The sequence below is a fragment of the Thermobia domestica genome, chromosome 8 (assembly GCF_964235325.1).
Source record: "Thermobia domestica chromosome 8, izTheDome1.hap1.1, whole genome shotgun sequence".
NCBI classification, from domain to species: Eukaryota; Metazoa; Arthropoda; class Insecta; order Zygentoma; family Lepismatidae; genus Thermobia; species Thermobia domestica.
The window spans coordinates 248565502-248592358 of NC_137461.1; the positions used below are offsets into that span (position 1 = coordinate 248565502).

Consider the following 26857-nt stretch of genomic DNA (forward strand, 5'->3'; position numbering starts at 1 on the left):
AGGTTCAAATGTAACACCACTCAACATCAGTTGTGTGTTAAAAACGTAACAGACCCCCTGTATTAAACGCCAACACCGCAGGATCTGTGTTAAATTAACACCGCATAGTGGTAGTCACGCTGGAACCACTTCCCTGTGTTGAGTTGAATTAACACAACCATTTTTTCTGTGTAGACTTAAACTAGAACATTAGTGCTGCCCACGAGGCTGAACTTGGCTCTATCTTGTCTGGAAGAGGCTTAGTGAAAGTACTTTCTCGTCACGGAAGTACATTGGTTTCTATTCGAAAAACTCAGTCTCGTCACGAAAATTGTCTCGTCAAGTCTCGTGAACGACACTAATAAGGATTGAATTTTGAAACCGGATGTGGCAGTATTTTCACTCCCGGTTTAAATCTAGGATAAGGACGGAGATTGAACCTGCTCTTCAGAAGTATTAGTAGATTTCTATCACTTTCGGTTTTAATTGAAGAATAAAAAGGACTGAGATTACTAATTATTTTCTTCTGAAATACCTAGGTAGAATCGATACTTTAAAAAGTCGGTTTATCTTTACTTATAATCGATTTTGTTCAGGTATTTCGAAACCGGAACCCGTAATAGACTTCTATAATTTCCGGTTTAAGTAGAGAGCTCTGAAATGAGAGATGGAACGTATTTTTCCCATCATTGAAGTTATATATTACGCAGTTCTCTGCTTTCTTTGGTGTGGGAGACCCGGGTACGATTTCCGGCGGGAACTCGTGTGGTTTGGTTTCCATGTTAACCTGTAGTTCCAAATCTCATATAGTTTCGCAGCTGAAAGAGACGCTAAAATTAAGTCAAATCTTACAAGGGGTACGGTGGGCTCAGTGATAGAGTGCTAACCTGTCATGTGTGGGAACCCTAGTTCAATCCCTCTCCAAAAAAGCTTTGGTGAACAACATAGTGTCTGTGGGTTTCCTTGAGGTACTCCCGTTTCCTCCCACCTTTTCATTCCACCAATTCTTCTATCACCATTCACTTGCTTTAATCATGGTCTTCCTTAGCCTAAAGGACATAATAATTGGATGTTGAATTTTTTCTGCTACCGTTCTGGCACTACGACGATCGGGGCTGAAACTGGAAATAATTTAGATTTCTGCCGCTTCTGGTTTGAACTGGGGTTAAGGGATAAGATGGAACCAGCTACTGGAGCGCAAAATCCGTATAGAAAATGCATTTCTCGGCATGTTTTAAATTCTTGCTCTTATACCTATCAACAGAACAGACAGACTGACGGATGGACAAAGGCTTGCTTAATTCCCACATTTATGCCTCATAGTTTACAAGTCTAATAAAAGCAGTGCTATACAATAAGAACAGGAATCACTAAATCGCATATAGAAGTGAACATATTTCTTTGTTATTCTTTATTTCTGAACACTATTTTAATTGTACTTAAATCGAAGCTTGATTGTTTTAATAGTATGGTATCGATTAAAATAGTTTTAGGTGATGAATATTTAAATCATCTATTCTGTTCAATGGCAAACTTTCTGATCATAAGATTAATTGTTTATATTATGTTCTGGTTCTAATTTGTGCATTCATCCTTTCTTTCAGTATCTATCATTAGTTTGTGTGTTACTAGTGACATCTGTTGATGGATTTTTAAACTCTCTCGAAGAATTACCGAACTCCTTGGTCGGCCAGGCGATACCAGATGTCTCTGCATCACTTTTACCAGTTGACTACAATGTAAGTGATCGTAAAACCAGTCTTCTAACAAACTATAAAAAAATGTTTTATTTTACTTTCAGTCGTGGATGTAGTGGCTGTATGCATGGGAGGGTAGAAACTTCCTTCCCTGGAATTCAATTAAATCAATAACTTGAATTAAGTTTCCGGGCATGTGCACTGTAAATTCTGTTCTTGAATATTTTACTTGATTCTTGACGTTTCAAACTTTTTTGGTAAAAAATACCTGTTGTGATAGGTCAGTGATCACCAAAATATAAAAGCATTTGTCTGCTTGCTGAAAGCTAAATAGTGACGTCACCATAAATTTTTTTGCGGAGGTAGACTGAGGGGAAGATAAATTGGGAACAGCTGTATTGCTTGACCTACGTTACTAATAGCCAGTGACGACGCTAGAGGATGCAAGGGGACGGGCGTCCACCCAGTGAAATCGTTTATCCCCGAGCCATCAGATAAGCTGTATTGTAAACCTAGTAATATTTTCGGTATGCAAAAAACAACTGTGCTCCCCAATATGTCTCTATGCCTCCACCTACCCCTCCAAGAAATAAGTCACTGAATACAATATGTCTGGAAGCAGGCAAAGCAGAGTAACTGCTGGGCGCATCCGGCCCTTGCCCGTTCTAGCGTCGTCGCTGGAACTGTGCGGTGAATACCAGGATGATACCACACAAATCAAGACCTGGACGACTCCCCTATAAGCCCCTTTTCTTTACTATCTCGAGTTCAGCCTTATATGCCAAAATATCATAAATTTATATTTTAAATACTTCTACTAAAGCTACTGCTACTGCTACTACTACTACTACTACTACTAATAATAATAATAATAATAATAATGAGGTCGCAGTCAGTCAGTGATAAAACGTCAACTTCACTGGTCACTGGTTATTATAGTTCTTCTTCTTCTGTATACTTCTTTTCTCGTGAAAACTACAAAATGAATAAACGGTACCAAGAAGCATTCATGTAGTGCGCTTCATGTAGCGCCTCATATTAAAATTATTGTTGCAGGTTCGAAAAAACTGTCTAAACTTTCAGAATGTCTACAACCATGTTATGTTTCAGTTGTTCTTCAAGTGACTTGCTACAATATTTTTCATATCCATCTTACTGAGATGTAACGTTTAACGTATGATCATACAATATACTGGTATTTATGGACGTTTTTACTTTTACGACTATGATATGCGAATACATTCAGATCTTTACCCACCTTCTTTTACAAACTTTTTTCAATTCGGAATACTCTTCTTAGTCCAATCAATAAAGGCAAAAAAAAAAAAAAAAAAAGCTTTTGTCGGGACTAATTACTAACAACCTGAAACTTTAACAGTTATTACATCATAAGGAGAGTATTTCCTCAAAAGTCCCCAACTCTCCCCCTCTTGCTTCCCCCCCACGTCCCTAAACGTGCAAATTTGCATACCTACATTAAAATGTCAGTAACTCGATTAAGCCAGCTCGTACCAATATGATTTTTTAAAGTTAGGTTCCTCACATTTAGGGATGCGCTCGAGTCGAGACATGTCTCGAATCTCGACTCGACTCGACTCGAATTCGAGTCGAGATTCGAGTCGAGACACACTTTGTAAAATTCGAGACGAGTCGAGACAAACGTATTTCTCGACTCGAATTTTCGAGTCGAGACACGAGTCGAGTCGAGACAGCTCTTAAAAATCTCGACTCGACTCGAATGTCTCGAAAATCTTTCTATAATTTTTAATATTATTTTGAAGAAAGTATTCACTCAGAAACAGCCTTGAAACCAATTCCAGCTTTTATTCCTTCAGAAAGGTATAGAACGCATAAAATTAATAGTTAATCTTTAAAGATCAAGATTTAATTTTCAGCTCAATTCAGTTAATTAGAACTAATAGTTAATGTCGTTGTATTTGGTTGTACTGCAAATATAATGATAATAATAATAATAATTGATTATCTAGTTTGTATAAAACTATTATCCGTAGTCTAAATCTAGTTTGTATAAAACTATTGAGATAAAGTGAACTTCATAAATTCTCTGAATGAGCAGTTGGTAGTCTATAGTAATTTAGCATAGTTATAATTATTGTGTTTTCGTTCCCATGAACGCAATAGGGTTACGTAACTTCTGGATTATTCGCTTGCCCAACTATTCTGAGGCTTTAATATGTTGCAGCATATCACGAGCTGCGGATAATATATAATGTAACATTTGTTGTAAATCACATATTATGATACGAGACTATTTTACATAGTATATCTTATCTAATATAAATAAAATAAAAAGTTTGTTTGTGTGTTTGTCTGTCTGTCTGTGTGCGACCTGGGGACCAGACGAGTGGACCGAGAGTTCCCAAAATTTGGTCACGGGTACCTTAGTCCAGGCCCCAGATCAAGACGAAGCGTTTTTTTTTTAATTTCGAACCAGGGGGTCTCGGGGGGGACGTTTACTGGGACCGACCTGGGGACCAGACAAGTTGACCGAGAGTTACCAAATTTTGGTCACGGATACCTTGGTCCAGGTCCCAGTCTAAGGCGAAGCGTTTTTGTCAAAATTGGAAACAGGGGGTCTCAGGGGGGCGTTTAGCGAGACATGTAGTAAAAGTAATCCAAATTGATAGACATTAGTGTCAAATCCATAGTTTTCACGGTCGCTGAGATCAATGGTGACACTTCCATCAGCGATGACTTGCAAATTCAGCTACTACTGTATGCGGGCCGGGTGTCAGCGGGTGAGGAATACCGAGACATGTATAAATAGCCCATATTGATTGATACTAGTGTCAAATCCATAGTTTTCGCGGTCACTGAAATGAATGGTGATACTTCCACAGGTGTTGACTTCCAAATACACCCCCCATGCGAAGAATGGGTATATTAAGCTAGTATTACAATAAATGCCAAGAACTAGTACAGATAAGTACAATTCACTTCTATGAATAGGTATTTTTTAAAAGGATTTTTGTAAACACTAAGTTATAAAACAATGAACTACATGCAGTAGTTATGGTTTTGGTTCCCAACATAAAAGAAATATGGATTGTTCATGAGATATTGAACTCCAACTTTCACTCTTGGAAAATTTCAATTTTGGAGTTAGGCCACTTGGCATCAAAACAGTTCACTGTAAGATAAATACATTCCGCACATTAGTAACATAGTTGTTCAGGGGCCTTCGATTTCCATCCTCTCAAATGAAAGCTGAACGATTGCTTGATACATGCTGACTATATAGGAGAAATAGTGTATTAAGTTTTCGAGCTTTGGTGCGTATCCGTATTTACACTCTGATATAACTTTAAGTTCACACTCAAATCGAGCTAATTGTTTAATGCATTTCGAAAGCTTTTGTTTTTATGCAGCTCATTAAGGAAAATCTATTTCATAACCGTAACATTTATGTACTGAGAAACTATGAACGTAAAGTGGACTCGACCTAGCCCCGTGGCCGCTGTGACTCAGTGGCACAGCTCTCACCCTTGGTGTGTGAGGACTCTGATTCTGTGTGTGTGTGTGAACTCCGCGGCTAGTGTACGCGTCTTTGCCTTGGAAGACTCGGGTTCAATTCCCGGCGCGAGCTCATGTAGTTCGGATTCCACGTTAATCAGTAGGTCTACATTTCATATATCCTCGCTGCTGAAAGAGACGGTAAAGTCAAAATCAACTCAACAATATATATATGTGTGTGCTTATGTGAATTTCCTCGTGGTTGTATGATTAACACATACGCCTTGATCGCGGGAGACTCTGGTTCGATTTACCGTGGAAGCTCATGAAGTTGTTACCGGTATCCCACTTTAAACTGTAGATCCATGCCTCATATAACCATACATATAATATATATGCCTTTCATACACTTATTTTCCGACTTGGAAGCCATCGAAAATTTCCAGACACAGAGCCCCGTAGACCGAAAATGAGAAACATGGGTACAGAGTAAAACAGCCATAGAAATTTTAGCTTTTTAGGCTAACTTAATCCTTACATATAATGCAACTAGCTTGGCCAAGTTATAATGGAGGAAATGCTATCATTGCACCACTCTGAGAATAGAAAATGTTCGTCAGGTATTACTATCCCCCTCTCTCCTGCAGAATGAAAACCCTGACTAAAACTCAATATATATATAAAACTATTTTGTGTAATGTAACAAACAGTGGCGGATAGTATTCATGTTTCCTTGCAGAGGTCCTTACGAGGGTTCGCTTCCATCTTCCTCTCCCCAAGAACTAAAATAAATTAAAAAATTGCTGTTACTTGTTAATCTTGTACAAAGGACGCAATTAAAGTCCCAGTGTAACACCCCTTCACATTTAGATTTTTCCCCTGGAAGAAAACCAGTTATTATTGTTTCTTGATTTCTCAGTCTCACCTACATAAACATACGAATAGAATTACAGGATAGGACATGTTTAGATTGCTTGCACGTGACATCTAACTATATTTCTCATCAAATGTGTCACAGATGAAAATTTCCGTTTGTACTGCCTCTATTTTCTGGTACATATGTTTCATTTATGTTATGTTGCTAAAATTCGTTAGGAAACAAGTACAGACTGCGCCTGTGTGCCTGACAAAACGTAAATGTACTGGATAATTATTTCTTCACTTTCTTCCAAAAAAAAAGTAACCCATCTCATGTCGGCTAACAAAAGGAGGTAACGGACCAAAGATAGCCGTTGTTTACCTAAGGTCGTTACACAGCAGGGGTTTCATTCAGTCAGAGGGAAAAGAAAAAATAATTTAAGGTTTCTACATTTGTTTTGAACTGCAATATACTTCTTCCTTTTATTTTAAGAACCATTTCCTTCTCATTTGTCTGCATCAGAAAAAAATGCAAAAAAATCACTTGAATGTGCCTATTTACCCAAAGTACGTACTAGATCACTAGTTCAATAGTAAAATCATTAAATCTAGTACGAAATCATAAATGTGGCATCCCTGGGTTGGAGCGAAAGTAATGGTTGGAGTAAAAACTAGTCCGTATTTCTACTGCGTTCTGTTGTTGAATTCACAGAAATTTTCAAAAATAAATTCAAGAAGTAAAACACGATCCTACAAAAGACTGTTTACTTGCTCACTGGTTTTCGTATTGTGAACTGAAACTCAAGTGCGCAGTCATGTTGAATACTTCTGTCCCTTTCTACTTTACAACTTGAGGTGGGATGAGGGTCAGGATAGATCTAGTGATATACCGCTAAAGGAAGTGCTTCAGTACAGAGTCGGAAGCGGTATGTATTGTTTATACTACTTACAACGTTACCGCCCACATAAAATATAAATTCACCCTTTCTCCCTTCCCTTTTTCGAATACAATGAACCGACTCTTTTGCTGAAGAAAGATGCTAAAAGAAAATTCAAACATCTGTGTCTAAACTTTCTTTGAAGCGCAGTCTTTTGTATTTGTAAGGTTTTGCGAGTGTTTTCGAGATAGCCAAATCTTTTATCATGGACTCCTGCTGCGAACTGACCGTGAGTAAACACCCGATCTCGCTGTGCTCAATTTCTCTCTCACACGTGAAATGGGCTTGTTGTTTCCAAAACAAATAGGAAGTTACCTTGTGCTTTTGCATTTCTGCACGCACACAGGTACCATTGTTGTTTTAATGATCAGAAGAAATATCAAAACCATCCGATATATATGATACGAAACAGCTAACAGAGGGAATCAAAGATAAAAGTAGGCCTATACCAAGTTTTCCGCGTGGTACCATTACGGAGAATAAATATTTGATAAAGTCACGTAGATGCGCTTAAACCTATTCCATCTGTCCTTATAACTTTTCTGGTCTCATCAATTTCTGAGGAGAATACGTACAACATATGTCTAAATTCCATATATACTCTTTCTAAACTAATGAGTAAACTCATTAAGAACACCAACTGATATCAATAAACAGGAAAGAAAACAATACTTTATACTTCTATCATTTGGTACACATCTCTATGAAGCACAGCTTGTTTCTTTTCGAAATAGCTCCTTCGTGTCACAGCTGTGGTTAGTTTTGTTTTGTGTTAGGATGAAAGAGAGAAATGCAACATTTGCTTCGCGGTGAAGTTATATATATTATTAAGATGAGCGGTGATAAGCGAGGTTTAACAAAGAGTGCCTTTCGGATGCACAATTTAACGGGTAGTTGCAGTCCGTGTTGAGAATCGAACCAAAGCTATGTAAGACATGTTATGACAAATCCAAAAGGTGTGTTGTATCGGTGCAGTACCAGTTTTTCACGTTTTTCAAAATGTTCCAAAACCCAAAGAATAATCTTTAATTTCTGATATTTTAGTCGTCACAAATTACAATTTTATAATGTAGTCAATGTTTATAATTACTGGGCTGTTGGGCGTTTAAACTAATGACATCATAATAAAGTCAAAACCATAATTTTGAGTTGAATTGATTCTGAGTTTAACGTCCCGTTCAGCAGCGAGGCTATGTGAGACGTGGACCTACTGATTAACGTGGAATCCGAATCACATGAACTCCCACCGGGAATCAATCCCAAGATTCCCACGCCAAAGGCAAGTATGCTAACCGTTAGCTACGAAGGAGCTCCACCATAATTTTAGTGGGCGTTAAGAAATATCTCGCCAGTGCTTTTACAATAAATAAAATTTTATAAGTATTAAAGAATAGCGGTAAGAGATTTTATAATAGCTCTTTTATTTATGAAATATGAGTATTTTAAAAAAAAAAATCTAAAGAATAAGTTGGCGGAACCACAAAAGACTTTCTTATAAATACATACGCACCTTACTCACCTTTTATAATTGCCATGTTTACGTTCTCCATAAAAACAAAAATTCTCTTTTAGTGATACTTTACACAAGATCATGAAGTGGGTTCAAATTTAATTAAAGGCAAAATAAAATACAATAATCCACAAATATTGCCTCAAGTGAGTTTAAAGATTTCTAAACACTAGTGCGAAACCGGGCTCTGCCGTTGCGATCGATTTACAGGTCTTGAGAAGAAAGTAAGAAGGGACTTACGCACACAGTAAGTAAAAACAATTAATATGCCTGTAACTTTCCCCCAAATGGGTGTATCTTAAAACTAACCTCACCATTATTTTTCTAATTAAATTCTAGCCCGAAATTATGTATCATATTACCCTATTCCCATTTTGAAAACTTGACCTTAATTCAAAATGGCGGATTTCAAGATGGCTGCCATCAAGGTCATATCTACCATACGACTTCCCCCAGGAGTTATATGTATCCACATGGTTTTTCTTCACTTTTCTTCATTAACGCTCCGTTTACAAAGGGTAGTAAGGGACTTCTGCAGTAATCTCTAATAACCACATCACAACTCTTAAAAGTTAAAAAAATAGAAAACATGCACCATGGCAAAAATTTGTCATCACAAGTAACGATGCATACATGCCTTCTATCAGCAAAAAAAGTTTTATTGAAATTGGAGCCGGACATTTGAGTGATGTCCCTTGTGGGATGTGATTGAACGTGACGTCAGAGCACATCGCCCCCCTTCCCGGAATTTACAGGAATTAGGTGAACTGAGTGAGCACATGTGGTGCCAGTTTTCTCCAGCGACCTATCAAGGATCATTGCGTGTATGCCAAGACGTGTCGCCGTTTTTATCCATGCCAAAGGTCGACATACTGACAATTAGGTAGGTAGTCATGATGGTCTGGCTGATGTGTGCGTATATTTTAACTCGTACATTTTGTCTCGACTCGAATTTCGAGACGTCTCGACTCGAATTCGAGTCGAGTCGAGACAAAGACTGTCGAGTCGAGACACGAGTCGAGACAGAAACATATTTTCGAGTCGAGACAACATTTTCTCGAGACGAGTCGAGACAGGCTTAAATCTCGACTCGACTCGACTCGAATGCATCCCTACTCACATTACGTTCTTTAAATGAGTCAATATTTTAGGAGCTACTTAAGAGTCAATATTTTCCTCAAAAAATGCAAGGGTCTAAAAGGTTTAAGGAGGGGGGTAGAGAGGAAAGCGAGAGCGGAAGGGGTGGGAACTTTTACGAAAATACCCTTTATATTGTGATCTAACGTTCCTGAAAAAAATCAATTTGTTACTAATTAGTCCCGACAGAAAACCTTTATTGACTCTACTATCTCGAATACCTTTATATTCTCTCGTGTGCAACTGCAAATAATGCCGTTATTTTTACTAGTGGTATAAGGAGGTATATAGTGCATAAGCTAATTTCCAATGGCAAATTGGCCTAGATTAAACACAAGAGTAAACTTAGTTCTTTGTTCGGTGCAATTTGATCCTTGCAATTTCGTTATATATAAAGATTTTTTAAATAAAAAATCAATATGTCAAGGAAAACATATACTGAAAGCATTGTTAGGTACCTTTTTGGAATTCACCCTCTACATTCCATCATAAATGAATAGTTTTTGTTTGTTTGTTTCTAATAGGGATCTAAAGTTACGTATCTATTAATTTTATTCCAATCAAGACATCCGCCCAAACACAGGATTATACCTTGAACTTAGCCCCTTCCCCAAGCTAACGCTTAGAAAATATAATTTTAAAAATAAATGCTTATTGAGTGTCAAATGAAACAATATTTGTTAAGTTTTGTCACATTCAGGCCAGTTTAATATTGAAACCGGAAGTAATAGTAGATTTCTACCACTTCCGGTTTTAATAGAGAAATTAGAGTGATAATTGATTATATATTCTTGAGGCACTTAACTGATTGGAGAAAACCACTTCTCGCTATGCGTTACCGTTTTTACTCTGTAGTGAACAACATTAAAACCACAAGTGGTTCATTTCTGACACTTTCAATTTGAATAGAGTGCTAAGAGAAAATGAGGCACCTACCTGTTGTTAGAATGCTAAATTCATTCCAAAAATAGCTTCTTGCAAATTATTATCGTTTTCACTCTATAGCGATCGATGTTAAGCAATGAAAGTTTATTTCTACCACTTTCGGTTTGAATCAAGGTTTGAAAGAAAAGATGGTACCTATTATTAGAACATTTAATCGATTCTCCCCCCCCCCCAAAAAAAAAAACTGGTCAACTACTCTTATCTTTGTGCATCAATACTGAAACTAGGAAGTTTTAGTGCAGGACGCAAAATTTTAGTCAGACGCCCTTGCCAATCCAAAAATGATAGTCGCCAGTATATCGCTCACGTACATATTATGAGAGATCCCCCCGCCACCATCACTACGGCCTTTAGTTTGACAAAGAAAGAGTTTACATCAGGGCACAATATTTCAAAACCAAACAATTAGACGGGGGCGCGGTGGCTCAGTGGTAGAGCGATCACCTCCGGTGCTTGGGTCCCTAGTTCGATCCCAGCTCGCGCCGTTTGGCCTTTGTGGTGGACAAACACCGTGCTCGTGGGTTTTCTCGGGGTTCTCCCGTTTCCTCCTACTTCCTTCATTCCACCATTTCTCTCATTATCACCGTCTCCTTTGGCCTAACCGGCATAACCGTGGGACGTAAAATTTAAAGATTTCATTTCATTTTTTTTCTAAACAATTAGATATAGGATAATCCATTTTGAATTGAACAATTCATATATGTTAAAAATATCTTACCTTAAGACTTCACGTTTGTGTAAAGCTCTCTCTGCAAAGAAGTACCAGTTGTCGATTGCAGTTTTCGGATCAAAGTCCTTAAGTGAAGGGCCATTGATAGAAATTGTCAGCAAATTATTCAGTGTGTCAGCAGGCCCATATCCACGGGGGGCAAGGGGGCCGGCCCCCACTAAACTTTGGTTGGCCCCCATAAAAGTTTCACGGTAGGCTTGCAAATGAACTATAATATGGTGGTTAAGTATAATATGATTGGGTCGCCCCCCCCACCTTAACTTCTACCAGGTCCCCCTAAATTTTGGGGTTGGCTACGGGCCTGTGTGTCAGTCTTCAGTGAATTTCTGTAAGCAGTCTTAACTCTGTTGAGATTGCTGAAGCCTCTCTCACATGAAGCAATACTCACAGGTAAAACTGCATATTCGATTGAGGACAGGAAAGGAGGGGCGAATTACAACGTTGTGAAGACTTCACTTTCCATGTCCGTTGTGAAGACTTCACATTCCGTGTCTTCTCTCACTTGGTGACTATTTTTGTGCAAAACAGAAACTGCGCATCCTTGTGCGTTTAGGCAAAACAATTCCTACTGAACACTGGTCGTCAGCTCTAAATTTCTAGTCACCAATGGCGACCTGGCGACGGGAGATGTTATGCCCTGTTTTAATGGATTTCTATCACTTCCAGGTCTAGCAAAGACTCAAAGGCAGATATAAAATGTATTCTTGAGACGTTTGATCTATTACAAGAAACCGCTTCTTATAACCTATTTCCATTTTTGCTCTCTAATGACCACCGTCAAATTTGAAAATCTACCACTTCTTATATATAGATACCTTTATTAACGTACTCTATTCGTTACTTTTTCCCCTCTACATCTTGGTCAATATTTTTTGGCCTGATCCATCTAATAGTTCTTGATGTTTTTGTCTCAGTGCGCACCTTTTCGACAAAAGTGACACATGTCAAAAAAAAAAAAAAACCTTAATGTCAAGCTCATATCTAGTGATGGGCAGTGGGAATATTCCCGGTGGGAAGAAATTTTAAAAAAAGGAATATTCCCGGTTCTTTTCCCTGGCCTATAAATTCCCGGCAAGGAATTTATTTCCATTTCTTTACTTTACCTTCCAAATTATAAGAACCATATGACTAATTACTTTATTTTAATATATTATGTTTTACTTCTAGGTTTTAAAGAATTTAGAGGTTGAAAAATTTAAAATTATTTGACGGTACTTTATATAACTAATAATATGATTTTTTTTGGTTCCATTTCCATTTGCACTAAAAAGTAAGGTAATTGTTTAGTATTGGAGGCCAAAACTAGCAAAAGTAAGATGATTTACGGAGAAATGACTTGATAGTGATGTTCAAGTAGTCAAGAAAGTATCGAACATATATTTTTTTTAGGGCAGTAGGGGATTTATACAAAACGGAAAGGTAAATGGAAGTGATTTATGTGAGGAAAGAAAGTTAATTGTTGGTAACGAAGATAGAAAACAACGTGCCATGCGGGGCTCTAACCCGCCTTCCTTCGCTAACTCTCGCTCTGCAATGCTGTCTGAATTTAATGTTGGTAACGTAATTTAACGTATGAAACCATAAAACAACCGCATCGAAATAGAATAGCGCAAAAAAGTAGGTGCAAAAGCTGGGTCCCAATGCTAAAGAACAGCCAAAATTAGCAAAGTACTACTAATTTACAAATGATGAAGAGGAACCATTTTGTAAAGTAATTTAGAATTATGTAGAAATAGAGATTAAGTACTATTAATAAACAATGAACCACCATTAGTAATACACGTCGGTCTGTCTCCTCTCTCTGACTCGAATTTCTGAAGAGGTACTCGCACTTCTTTTACATGTGAATTAATGTATGGAATTTCGAGAAATAGGTAGAATGAAAGGTCGTATATGGCAATGTTACGTGCTAAAATATAAAGATAAGTAAGTATCTTGCAAATTTTGTGAACATAAATATGTATGCGCAAATGTTGATAAATTGGTGACATGTACGGGTATCTTCTAGCATTTACCCAATCTAATTGGTTTATAACATTTATAAATTTAATGTGTTTATAATATCAGTAATAGAGTGAGGTTGAGCAAATCCACTTATATATAAATTTAAACTGTTACTATATAATTTTTTCACACATATTTAATTGATAGAACATATTGTAAATAAATATATATTTATGCGTACTCTCTAAATATAATAAAGTGTTAATAAAGTAACATAGTACCGTTCAGAATATATAGATTTTAAAGAATCCTCTGTGGACAACAGTAATAATATGCTGTGATATAAAAATTAATTCAACTTTGAAATCATAATATAGTAATAGAATGCAATTTTCTTTCTGATTGTACATAAATTCCCGGATAAATTCCCACTTTGGGAATCTTCCAGGGAATATTCTCAGGGAATATTCCCGAAAAATATCTTCCCGGGAATTTACCCATCATTACTCATATCCCTGGCGAGAAAAGTGACATAACTCGTAACTTGTTTTACATTTATTTTATAATCACAATGGTTGATTCTTTTATGTGCAAAAGTGTTGTAAATATAGCTTTAAAATTATCCCAAAATCAGAGTGTATTCAAACAAAAATGACAAATTTTGATTTTTGTCACTTTTCTCGTGAGAAATACGAGCTTGGACCTTCAGGTTTTCTTTGACGTGGGTCACTTTTGGTGAAAAGGTGCGATATATGAAGTTTGAATTGATACACGAAACTACTTAAAAATTGAAATATCTTATGTTTATTGTTTTAGTCAAAAATTTCGGGTATTAGTGCTCAGAATTATAGTTTAAGTTTAGAAGCATAACTTTCTGGAATTACCTATCGGGAGAATTTAAATGGTACAACATGGGGCATTGGAGAATATATATGTATGTCTTGTAATTTGCATACCGCGTTAAGCTACCTAGCAAATAACCTATCTCCTATACGATTAGACCAAGTTTTCGCTTATTTCTCATCACCTGGAAAAAATACGAGTTATCTATTGCCAGGAAACTATAATCACTGTCATCAATGCAGTATACACATTTTCTTTTCGAATGTAGTCCTGACAAGAGAGGGTTTTGCACAGAGCATTTAACGAATTTCCACCATTAACTTACTGTAAATTTTTCATTAACTACACTCTTGTACGTTAGCACTAAAACAAAATTACTAATAAAAATATGCACTTATTTCTAGGATGAAAGTGAAACTTCGAATGGAATTACAACGCAAATATCGCAAATATCGGAAAACCCATTGTTAAAAACTGGGTACTCTGGTCTTAGAAATGTTGCGGCTGCTGGTATCACAGAAGGATTGAAAGCGCTAAGAGAGTCTACTACAAATTTAAACCCAACTATGAACACCCTGAGGAGATTTCCATCCGTTGATCCTTCTGGTATAGTAAATTCTATTGCATCTCTTCCAATAGAAGAGGTTTCTTCTCTTGCATCAACGATACCAAATTCAGCTATCAAGTATTTGGTGAGTACTTAGGACATATTAGAAAGGATTCATGTTAAGGGTCTTCACTCCAGTGAAATTAAACTACCGCTAATTTTAGATTTTTTTCTGTAATTTCTTCAAAACCAATAGATATATTCGAAAAGCAGAAACGTAGTGAACTAGACAATACGATTTTGCATGTGACACCTTTACCACAATTCACCTATCTGCTATAGCTTTGGGTATGCTGCTATTTACAGAACCTGCCAAAAATACTAAATCTACAGTTGCAAATCGAAAGCAGATAGATGAGTTGTGATAACGGTATCAAATGCAAAATCGTATTGTCTAGTTCACTACGTTTCTGGTTTTTGAATATGCTTATTTGTTTTGAAGATATTACAGAAAAGCTCTAAAATTAGCTGTAGTTTAATTTCGCGGTAGTGAAGACCCTTAAGTCGAAACTTTTCGAACTTCCCTCGCATATGTAAATATATTATTTCTATTTCTATATGGTGTTTTGTTGGCAAGACAGTCAGACTTCCTTTCATCAACTTTTTTTTCTTTCTTTCTTTCTTTCTTTCTTTTTTTTTTTTTTTTTTTTTTTTTTTTTTTTTTTTAATTACGCTACTGGTAATAATCAAACAGACCGAGCCTGCTACACACTGTTATTAAACATATTTCACTTTTAAGAAAACGAAACGTATTCGAATTTTGAACAAATCAAAAAAACAGAAGAAAAGAACTTCAAACTGTTGTTGAAACTGTAGTTTTAATTCAGTAATGATGTTTGACGTTTAAATGATTTAAATTATGTAGAATTTGATAGACCAAACGGTAGGTTTAGAGGATAACGATTTTTATATAATACAGATCCTTGTTCAACGATCTGATCTTCAAATTTCTTATCATTATACATACTAAATTGACAAATACTTCTGCGAATTTTCACGCATTTTCTTGTATACAGCATTCTTGTAGGTGATTTATTAACTAATTTTATAAGTCAGTGGGGGCTCTTGAAGGAAGCCACATTGATAAAAATTTTAATTGTAGCGCTAATGTACTAATTGTGGTATACAGATTTCTCAAACTGCATAAAGATTTCTTCCTTTAGCTTGTAAAGCCTTATTTTCAACGAACTTAAAAAGTTCGTTATTGAATTCTCTATGTCTGAAGTGTGCGTGTGTGCCTGTTGGAAGCTATTTGAAAGTGATGGAACTTTTCTCATCACTTTCACCGTTCCCGACATATTGGCCAAAAAAAAAAAAAAAAAACTTCTGATTTCGGGAGATTTAAGGAGCTATATCTGGGGAACCGTAAGTCATAGAGAGATCATATTGGTGTTGATCAATATCTAAGAGAATGGTGAACATTTTGTTACCAGACAGTAATCGGTGGCCACTGGCCAACTGGGGGACAGTTCCCCAGATATTGGCCAAACAAGTTCCGATTTCGAGAGTTTTAAGGAGCCATATCTCGGGATTCTTAAGTCGATGAGAGATGATATTTTGCGAATTTTTCAACTTTCAGCCCTTCATATTGAGCATGTGTCTTCGCAAAATAACGTTTCTTAGAACGTTTTAATTGAACTGTTATACAGAACACGTGGGAAAAAAATTTGGTACTCAAAGAAATTATAAATGGATCGATATGTTTACAAGACTTGTTTAATGTTTATAATAATAAAGTACGTAGCTTGGAGCATTGGAGCATTCTCAACTGATTTTTTTTTTTTTATTGATTTAGCTTCCCTGCCGAGCCGCCACTATTTTGGGCATAACAAAATGTTTTCTTGAATAAATAAAATGAATAAAACACCCTCCCCGCTGCCTATAAAGGTGCAGAGAATCCTGGAATTACTTGTCCGTAGAAGAGGAATGAAATTTGAATACGTTATAGTGTTTTGGACTCGACTTTAAAGTGTAGTTACTCGTCTCACATAGCCTGGGTTCTGATTTTATCTTTATTTGCACATATTTCTGGCTATTATCTTTATATATGAGGGATGATTGTTGTTAGCATAGACGTCTTAGGGGTGGGATATACAGGTTCGATTCCAGGCAGGAGCTCATGTAGTTCAACTCCCAGGTTAAGCTGTAGGTCACATCTCATCTAGACTTGTCGCTAAAAGAGACGCTAAGCTAAGAAAAAAATCATAAAACATTGCTCATGTACTTTGAGAATATCCTGTCTCATATTTTCTTTCCAAAAAGACCTCGATCCTAAGATTATAAATCGGTGAATAAGATATCTGGGTGGTGTCAATGATTCTGACGACCTTCTAGTTCATTGACTGACTGAACAACTGACTGATTGATTAGAGATTAATATCCTTTCTCAGCACCGAGGCCAAATAAGACGGAACCTCTTTCTAAAGTACTATACTCAGGTTTGTATCTAAGGCAAATACACATACTAAGTACCGAACTCAATGCGACGAATCTTTTTTATTGCAGAAAACACTGATGACATCCTGCAGTGCTTATTTTAAACACATACCGTACTTATTTCTCACAATGAAAGGTTTGAAACTCTTTCTAAAAAGTAAATTGATGGTTATTTTTTACGGTCAGGAGCTATGGAACCACGCCAACGAATCTTTTTCTCTTTGTCAGTAGGAATAATTTAATAACATTTTTGCTAATAAAATATGTTGGATTAACTCAATTCGTGTTAGGAAACACACGATATGTTACATCTTGACTTTTTCTATATCTCCAGGGTAATGGTCTTCAACCTGTTGCAGATGAAGTACAAAATGCCATAGGAAGAAGTATGAATATCCCGTTATCTGAAAACCAAGATGGGTTGCGTGTTTCTGAAACGTACAACGTTGGACCATTTAGTTCTGATCCAAGAGATACCACGTTTGCAATACATCATGTTCGGGAGTTAAACAATGATATGAAGAAAACTGGAAATTTCTTTTATCTGTTTCCTTCTCAGCCAACCGTAGCAAAAATTGTGACTGGTAACACCGCACATCTTCTGGCTGGAGAAAGGACACCAATATCGCTTGTTTCGTCAATGGTTCCTGTTGTTCCATCTGCTAAGATTGAATACTACGTAAGTATACTAAAATTTGTGCCACGGAGAAAGAAGTCCCATGGACTTCGGTATGACGTAATCAAATTAATAAAGATGTTGTACCATGTAGTACTCATATATGCCAGTTAGCTATATGGTTGCATTTTCCCGGTCTCATTATGTTTTTACCAAATTTGTGATTACTACTCAAAATATTTTTTAAAAGAATTATGACGGCGATTCTGTGAAAAAAGAAGTTGCGCAAAAATGTATGATCGTAAAAGGCAAAATTTGCATTACTGGCGTAATATTCGCAAATTCTGAAAATGAATTTATCAAAAAGTAAAGCATAAATTTGGTGTTGTTTTGATGCAAACTAATAGCTAAGGGTTCCCTACGTGATTTAATGGGAAGGAATGAGGACCTGAGGACAACCCTATTAAGCATATAAGTTTTTTTTCCCACTCTTGTCTCCATTTTAATGTGTCGAGAATATACTATTTATTAATTGGCAATACTTAGAAATTTACTTCTTTAATGACACATATTCAGAGTCCCAGAATTACGGTGTAGCCTTACTTTAGTCCTGTTAAGAGTGGTTAACTTTAAGAATCTCACGGACCACAGAAGAGCATATATATTTTGGGTGCACAAAGGCTTCCTGGGTGCTCAAATGCTTCCTTTCGGAGTTATAGGCTGCCAAAAACATGGAAAAATGAACTTTAAAGATTCATTGCGTTAGTTTTACAAACGCAGTCACTGCAGCGTTCCACTTTGGTTACACTTCTTGCTACTTCGTTCTTCATTGCTATCGCGACACTATTTTCGGCCCTAATGCCACCCGAATGGAATGTTGTGTATTTTCCCGATACTGTCTCAACTGGCCGATATTTGGCCATGTTCATTCTACGTTTGTTCATTTCTACTCTTAAATTTTCAAGTTTCTCCATACGTCGTAAAGTCGGTACGTTCCAGATCCCTATGCTGAAATAAAAGCTATTATTATTATTATTATTATTATTATTATTTCTTCCTCTGAGATTCTTCCCGGAGTAGTCCCCACCCGGAGATCCGAACGGGGGACTATTTTACCTCCGGAATTTTTTACCTCAGGAAGAACCATCATTATATTGGTTCTTCTCCTTTGTTCCTTCTGGGAAAAAGATAATGTGGTAGTATTCCCACTTCCTTTCCACATCTCCATACCATTGACCACCTGGTGGTTCATCCGTCTCTTAGGACAGTTTCCCCTCTTAATGGCAAAAAGGTGCCCTGATCTCCACCCGCTCATCCGCCCTCCAAAAAGGCCGTTCGCACATGGTAGAGGCTGACTCTTTATTCCTAGAGGCAGTCGGTCCCCACCTACGACATTGCCCGCTTTCTCCCGCGAGGAGGTGTAGGTTGGGATTTTTCCTTCGTTTAGGATGAGACCCTGAAGGCTTTTCTCAAACTTCTCCAGTACTTTTACAAAAAGCGTGTGAGCTTACATGTTTTATTTCCTAAAAACATTTTGCAAACCTTATAGTAGTTCACTCAAATTTTTTTGAAGTAGATGTATGAAATGTATGCGGATACTTGATGCAAGATTTGTTGTACTATCCTATTAGAGGTGTCACACACTTGGATCGAGTAATGAAATACTCTGCCAATTACTGAAGTAGTCCTCAACTAACTAACTTTGTATACGCGTATAGCCACTCTAAGTATATCTTAAAAAATTGAATTAATTTCATTTTGAAACGATAAACTAGACCAGAAATTATGTGAAAATGTTGTATTGTCATCTGATTTACGTATCTAAACACAATTTCAATTCTCTAATTTGTATGGAAGTGTGCGACATTTAAATTGAAAGTTTTGATTTTAACAAGCAAAACGCAAAAGGAATAGAAGAGCAACATATTAAAAGCAATGTTGCAAGGGAATGAATTAGTCCCAGAAGCGACAGTCCCGTTAGTGACAGGAACTGTTATCTGTCCTATGAGCGACCGATTCATTTACATTGAGATGATGGAAGATGATATGATTTCATCTCGTAAAATATGTTTGCCTCTGGCGTTATTAGCACCCGAACAACCTTGGTATGAAATATGTACATGCTAGTGATACTGTTCGTCAAATATATTTTTCTTCTACTGTGAGTGCAAATAAAACTTATTTTAATTTTGAGTTAGATTTGACATAAAACATATCAAATAACTTAACGAGACAACAAGTATATTTCCATGAAAAGTATATTCCTAAAGGTAAAACAATCCAAAAGGTAAACAAACTCTTTAAACTACCGTCTCCCCTATTGTAAGCTACTAAAACGTAAACTAATTGCTTAATTTGCCTTCCCTCCATTGTTTTGACTTATACATAAAAGCTTGTCGTGAAGCAATCTGAAATAATCCCTTATAACTAGACGAACTGTACAGTCCTGCGTGAGATTTGTAACTTGCGTAATAATTTCTTCTAATACACCGTGTTTTTAGATTTCTTTGATATCCTCAAATGATGAACACCTTTTTTCCATGGGCACCCGATGGGAAGGCAGGGGTCGCCCCCTGGCTTACAAAAATGTATATGTAATATAGTAAACCATGTATATTAAATACCAGATATACCAGACGTGATACAGCAACCATGAAGATGCCCCTCCCTAGAAAATTTTCTTCGGGCGCCCCTACCTCTTTCTGATTTTTTTCTTATGCCATAATCATATTCAATCTAAACTTATGCTCCGTATCATTTTAACATGAAATTTTTAATTATATTAGAATCATAGACAAAGGTGGAGCTACTCTAAATATTTAGTTAGTTTTTCCCTTGATAGAGTCAATGTATTCATAGAAATTAATTCAAAAATATAATATTAGGAAAAACGTATAAAAGATTGTTAATATAATGAGAGCATTCTCACATATTAAATTCAGGTAGAGCGAAATTTTTCATAGTACATTTTGTTAGGTTCTAAATCACATTAGCATAAAACAAGTTAAAGAAGAGGGAACCTTATCTTCTTCCATTATTTTAGTATGAACGAATCGGTGACTCATAGGGCAGTTAATAGATCGAATTGGTCGCTCATAGGACAGTTAACAGTTCCTGTTGCTAATAGGACTGTCGCAAGTGGGAAGACACCAAGGGAATCAGGAATAATTTCATGTTCCGTTTAGCCAAGTGAATTCTTCTTGATAGGAATTTTCAAAAAGCATCATATTCAGTTGTACTTTGACTAATGACTTTGATTAGCACTGAATTTTCATTTTTATTGATTAGTCACGTTATAAGGTAAGTGTAGATCGTTAGTGGGAATGAAAATGGAGCATTTCGTTTTTGAGTATTTTAATATTATTATTGACTAATTTGTTTGTTCATCATAATAGTATTCTCTGCATAACGTAATGTTCTTTCCTATATTTCCCCCTTCTATTATGCATTTTCTCACATCAGCAGAACATTTTTCTCTTCACTATGCTGCTCTGAATTATATATTGAATAATACTGCTTTCCAAACTAATGTGTAGCAAAATTTTAAAAATTTAAAAATAAATTTTATACCAATTAAAGAGCCCAAAAGTCTCGATCCACCAATTAAAAAGCCCAAAGGTCTTGATCCTGTACACTACAACCCATTTTATTTTTACCACGAAAACTTTATTGGTGATAGTGAACATGAATATAATTTGCTGTTTATATTTAGGACAAAGGCCGTAACGATATGCAGGATTTTATCAATAATACAAAGGCAACCAAGAAAGTTCTGTCCCTTTGTGCAGGTTTGTGTTCAATTGGCCCTCACATCCTAAGTTGAATGCGAATGGAGATAAGGTGGAGGCCAGTTGTTGTTGTGAGTATATCCAACATATTATCTGGTTGTGGCACTTCATTTATACCATGAACTTGCGTAAGAACAAAGTGAACATGAGACCTCCGAAGAGCGTCATAAGGGCGTGTATGCTGTACGAGTTCAAACTTGGGTCAACCGCAGCTGCAGCGGGGCGGAAGATATGCCAGGCCTTTGGTGAGGGTAATGCGACTACGTGCATAGTGCAGCAGTGGTTTAACAAGTTTAAGGACGGTGACGAAACACTCGAAGACGCAGACAAAATACCAACACATGTACAAAATGAAGATCTTCAGGCAGCAATTGAGGTGAACAGTGACCAGGCATGTGAGGAACTGGGACTACAATTCAGTTTACACGGCAACGATAATATCGGTGGAATGGAACCACCGATAATGTCGGCGGTGAAATCGACTTCAATGTATTCAAATCGTAGCTTGCACACGCCACCGATATTATCGGCCGATCCTCCGACACGCAGATGCTGTCGGCCAAGCCCCCGATACTGTCGGCGGTATCGCCGACACCGATTTTGTCGGGGGCAATGTTTTCTTATGATTGGATGCACACGCCACCGATAATGTCGGCCGGCCAGCGGGTTAGATGAAGAGAGTGAGTAACAAGGCGCTGTGTATTTTTGTTTCGTTTCTTGTCTTTGGAATTTTGTTGTTTCCATTTTTTCTATTACAATTGTATAATATTATTATTATTATCTTGTCCTATAAACAACTTCGGAACAGCTTATTTTTTTACAGTCTCTGTTTTGGAGTAGCTAATTCCCTTTATTAAATAAATATAAAATGTTGGAAGTCTGAAGAGTACTGGTTTCCCTCTAAATAGCTATTACCAAATAGAATATAGGAAATTTAGATAACCAATTTCTTGATTATTTTTCACTCCTTTTTTATTTTTGTTCTTTCTCTCTCTCTCTCTCGCACACACACACACACACTTTGATGGTATATTTTTTAATCTATTAATGCTTTTAAATTTTAATACATTCTGGAAATTAATTTAAGCGTAATTTTCAAAGTTTGATACACTGTGAACATAAGCATGGAAAAAATCCTGATTATTATTACATTCTTTTATTTTCATCAGAATTGTGTGCAGATCACTTTTCCCGGTTCCACTCAATAAGCAATGATTGAATAGAATATTTGTTGACAAGTCAAAGTAGAATTATTATTATTTTGAAACGAAACCAGCACAATCAAACACTCTTTCCAAAGCTCCAAGAACTCATTTGGCATTTTCTTGATTGTGATCTCAACAATTGGGATGTGACTTCATGCTTCACTTGTTGCAGATATTTTCTCTCATTTCCAAAACTATCCCAAATCCCCCCTTTTAAAAAATAATTTGTGGAATGGCAATAGAAAACAAAGACCAAAGCTATGTATCCAAGTTTTCCCTCTCCCCTTTGTACCGGGATCGACCCCCTGATAGAGTTCTGCAGTTTAGCTACAGTGACTGAATGAAAAGGTTGTGTCTTATTGCATTCGTATCTTTCTAGTTTTGCTGAGATTTTTAGAGATGGCAGGAATTTTTCCATTCGATATTTTAACCCTTATTGAACTTGTGGAATGTAGACCTTGCATATGGGATAAGATAGCAGACTCTTTCAAGGACAGAATTGAAAAGCAAAAAGCATGGCGAAAAGTTTATGCAAGCCTTGCCCAGGATTTTGAGTTCATGGACAAAAAGAAACGAGAAACGACAGGTATGTATGCAACAGTGCAAATCTGTCTTCAACATTGGGGGGGGGGGGGGTAAGATCTTTCCCATCTGTAGTCGAGAAACAATGCTGTGGAGGATCAGGGGAGCAGAGTTGTATTCAACATTGGGAAGCGGGCAGATTTGAGGCTCATTCTGGGGGACATCAATTTCATTGCACTTTCCTTTGTGGCAATCGGACACAATCAAATTTCTCTCCCAAAAAACACATTTCAAATCGGATTATTGGGGGGGACAATCTCCCCAGTTCCAAGATTGGAGGGGACATGTCCCCTTCATCCCCCCGGGATTTGCGCCAGTGTATGTATGGAGCAATGTAAAACAGAATTACTAATTCGAATCTTATCATTTAATCTACTATGACATTAATGTTAATTGCATGGAAAACAAAATAATATACATACAATATGTAACAGTGTTCCAACAAAAATTAAAACTAATATAGTTTGCAATGTACAGCAGCATCAATTCTCGTCGAAACAAAAATAATATGTTTACAGCATTTATTTAAAACGGCACTGTTAAATCTAAACATGTTTAGGCATACTACTATTTTTTCTAAGTTTTTTACCGTCCTCCACACCTCTTCAGAACAGTTTTTGTAGTCCTTGTTTAAAAAAATAATTTTCCCAATTATTATTTTTTTTATTTGTTTTCATATAGGCAGATTTTTGTGTGTGTGTGTCGCTTACTTCGCTCATCACCGGCAACAATATTATCGGGGCTTCCACCGATATTGTCGGCGACGTGTGCAAAGTACGCCGACACCGACACCGATATTATCGGGGCTTCCTCCGATTTTGTCGGTATCGTGTGCTAACACGCAACTAGGGAAGCACTACAAGTTGGGTCGATAGGTCCCACGTGATTTGACTCTGAACCAGATAGCAACACAAGCAGACACCTGTGTTTCTTTGCTGTCTCGTCTGAGGAAGGAGCCATTTCTGGACAGGGTGTTGACATGTGATAAGAAGTGGGTCCTGTGCGAAGCTCCATGGCGCCGTCATCATTGGTTACCATCCCATGAATCGGTTCCAAATCAGCCGAAACCAGCACTGCAATAGAAGAAGGTCTTTCTGTGTGTTGGTGGACTTCTAGTGGCATCGTGCATCGGGAACTGTACCAGCTAGTAGGAGCACCAATGCAACTGTGTACTGTCAGCAGCTGAGCCGTGTTTAAGAGAAACTCAAAATTCTGGAGACAGCATTTCTGAATCAAAAAGGGGTTCTCCTGTTAAGAACAACGCCAAGCCCCACGTGGCTAGGATGACCCGGGACACCATTCTATGCCTTGGATGTGAAACATTATTGCATCCGCCTTACTGCCCGGACATTGCACCGTCCGAATATCACCTGTTCCATTCCTTGCACAACCACCTTAGAGGACGCCCGTTCAAATCCCTAGTAGAGGTGCAAAAATCCACTTGATACTTTCTTTGCTTCACCGGTCACCGGCGATGGAATCCACGGCCTTCCAGAACGTTGGAATAAGGTCGTCGATGGTGATGGGACTACTTTTGATCTTCCAGATATGTCTTAGGTGACATATCGATGTTCGAAGATGGAGGGTGAAAAAGCGACAGAATGTACTTGGTTTTATTTATATAACAGCTTGTTGGTTGCTAGACAAACTAAAAATAAGTGAAATAAAATTCTAAATGTAAGCAAGAAGAGCTTTAATGAAGCACGATCTTAACGTATAGTCTACAGAGGACTAAAGGCTTTGACCCAACAACTGAGTTAGTCTCACATTGATATAAAAAGTTAGGCTACTAAAGCGTGGGTCAAACTTTCTAGTATTTCAAGATGGTGCTCTGAGTTTCCTTTAAATATTCTTAGCAAATAAAAGGGCTGTGGTGTTGCCAAGTCTTTGTATACGTACACGTGAGTCTGTCTGTCACCTGCTCGCAGTGATGCCAATCTGGAAGCTTATAAAATCCCATCTTGAAAGACAGAAATTCCCATTTCCCTCTTAGATTTCCCACGCGCTATAATAATTACAAAATTTTCAAAAGTTATAAAATATGAAAATTCAAACTACTATATGTTACTCACTTTTTTCGATATTTAAGTGAATTATTCGTAAATTCCGATCTTTTAATATCCTGATAAGTATTGTCTTTAACTAAAAGATGCTATTGAAATTATTGATGAAGACAAGCATATTTTGTTGTCGGTATTTTCATCACGCCTTTATGCCATAATGTTCTATTGAATTTAAAAATTAGACAAATTTCATTTTCCAGTTATACCGCTTAGGAAGTTTTATTGGCAGTTTCTCGTATGGTAAATTACTTTGTTCTGGTCGTTTTTTTTTTTAAATTTCAGTGTACAATTTACGTTCCTAATTGCCTATTTTCGAGATTCACATTTCCTGCATAAATCACTTTTACACTAAGATGAACTTTGGAATTACATTAATTTGACAATTGACACTGATCTCATGTTTATTCAAGCGTTACTAGCCTACTTACTGCCTGTAGAGAATTTTGTTGTGGTTGATGAAATAAACATATAAAAAATCCCATATATACTCCCAATTTTGATGAAAATTACCTTTATTTTCATTCGAAAACTTAATGTCAAAAAATCCCACAAAATGAGATGTTTCCACGGGTTGGCATCACCACCTGCTCACTGCTGTAGTACGTCTGCTTTCCCACACCCCTTTACCACAGAGCAACGTCGCGCCACAGCGTTCACTTATAATTCTTTTATGAAATCTTTAAGTTTTTACATCCCACGCTTATGCCGGCTAGGCTAAAGGAGACGGTGATAATGAGAAATGAAGGAAATGGTTCAATGAAGAAAGTGGGAGGAAACGGGACAATCCCAAAAAACCCACGCGCACGGTGTTTGTCCACCACAACGTTCACTTGGAGCGAGCTGGGATCTAAGCCGAGACCCCGTGTATCAAAGGTGAACGCTCTACCCACTGAAACACCGTGCCCCGTTCACTTCATCCGTCTACAACACAGGCCATTAAGTTTGTCTCATGCTTTATTCTATTTTCTTCTTAACTTTTGGCAGAGGAAAGGATTTTAGCTCTAGTATCATGTTTTATATGTTCATGTTTGAAAGTAGAGAGTGGTTCGACATATGTAATATTTAGAGATACATGGCTTTTTTTCTTTTTTGCTAGACTTCTCCTTCTCACTACCGTCTGCCATATGGGTTGTTGATGAGCCCATGGAGCAAAGGATTTGTCAAGCAACATTTGGAAGTTCGTGATGGGCCAGTGCTTCGAGGTCAGTACAGTACGGTTGACCATAAAGGTAATTCCCATGTGATGGACTACGTAGCGGATACTGCAAACGGCGTAAGCACTGTCGTTAGCAAAAGAGGAGGCGATACTGTTCCACATTCTTCAATGTATGGCTTTCCTTTGGTACCAATTGTTAACAAACTTTATCCGTAATAAATATGTGTTTTGAAAAAAAAAATTGTTTGTTTTCTCATGAAAAAGCTTATATATTCTTTTTAAATTGTTGGAAAGTTACCCATGACTGGCAGTGTAGTAGTGATCACGCTAGCTTTAATTTTGAGGGGTG

General features: G+C 37.1%; 1 protein-coding gene across 1 annotated transcript in view; it reads left to right on the forward strand.

The window, feature by feature from the left end:
* Positions 1 to 26724, forward strand: part of LOC145692538 (uncharacterized) — a 181393-nt gene extending 154669 nt beyond the window's left edge. The window contains exons 2-5 of the mRNA XM_081767846.1: positions 1584 to 1718; positions 14460 to 14747; positions 17433 to 17777; positions 26449 to 26724. Of these exons, the coding sequence (XP_081623972.1) occupies positions 14622 to 14747; positions 17433 to 17777; positions 26449 to 26724 (747 nt within the window). The 5' untranslated portion in view covers positions 1584 to 1718; positions 14460 to 14621. The remainder of the gene's footprint in view (positions 1 to 1583; positions 1719 to 14459; positions 14748 to 17432; positions 17778 to 26448) is intronic.
* Positions 26725 to 26857: the final 133 nt, after the last annotated feature.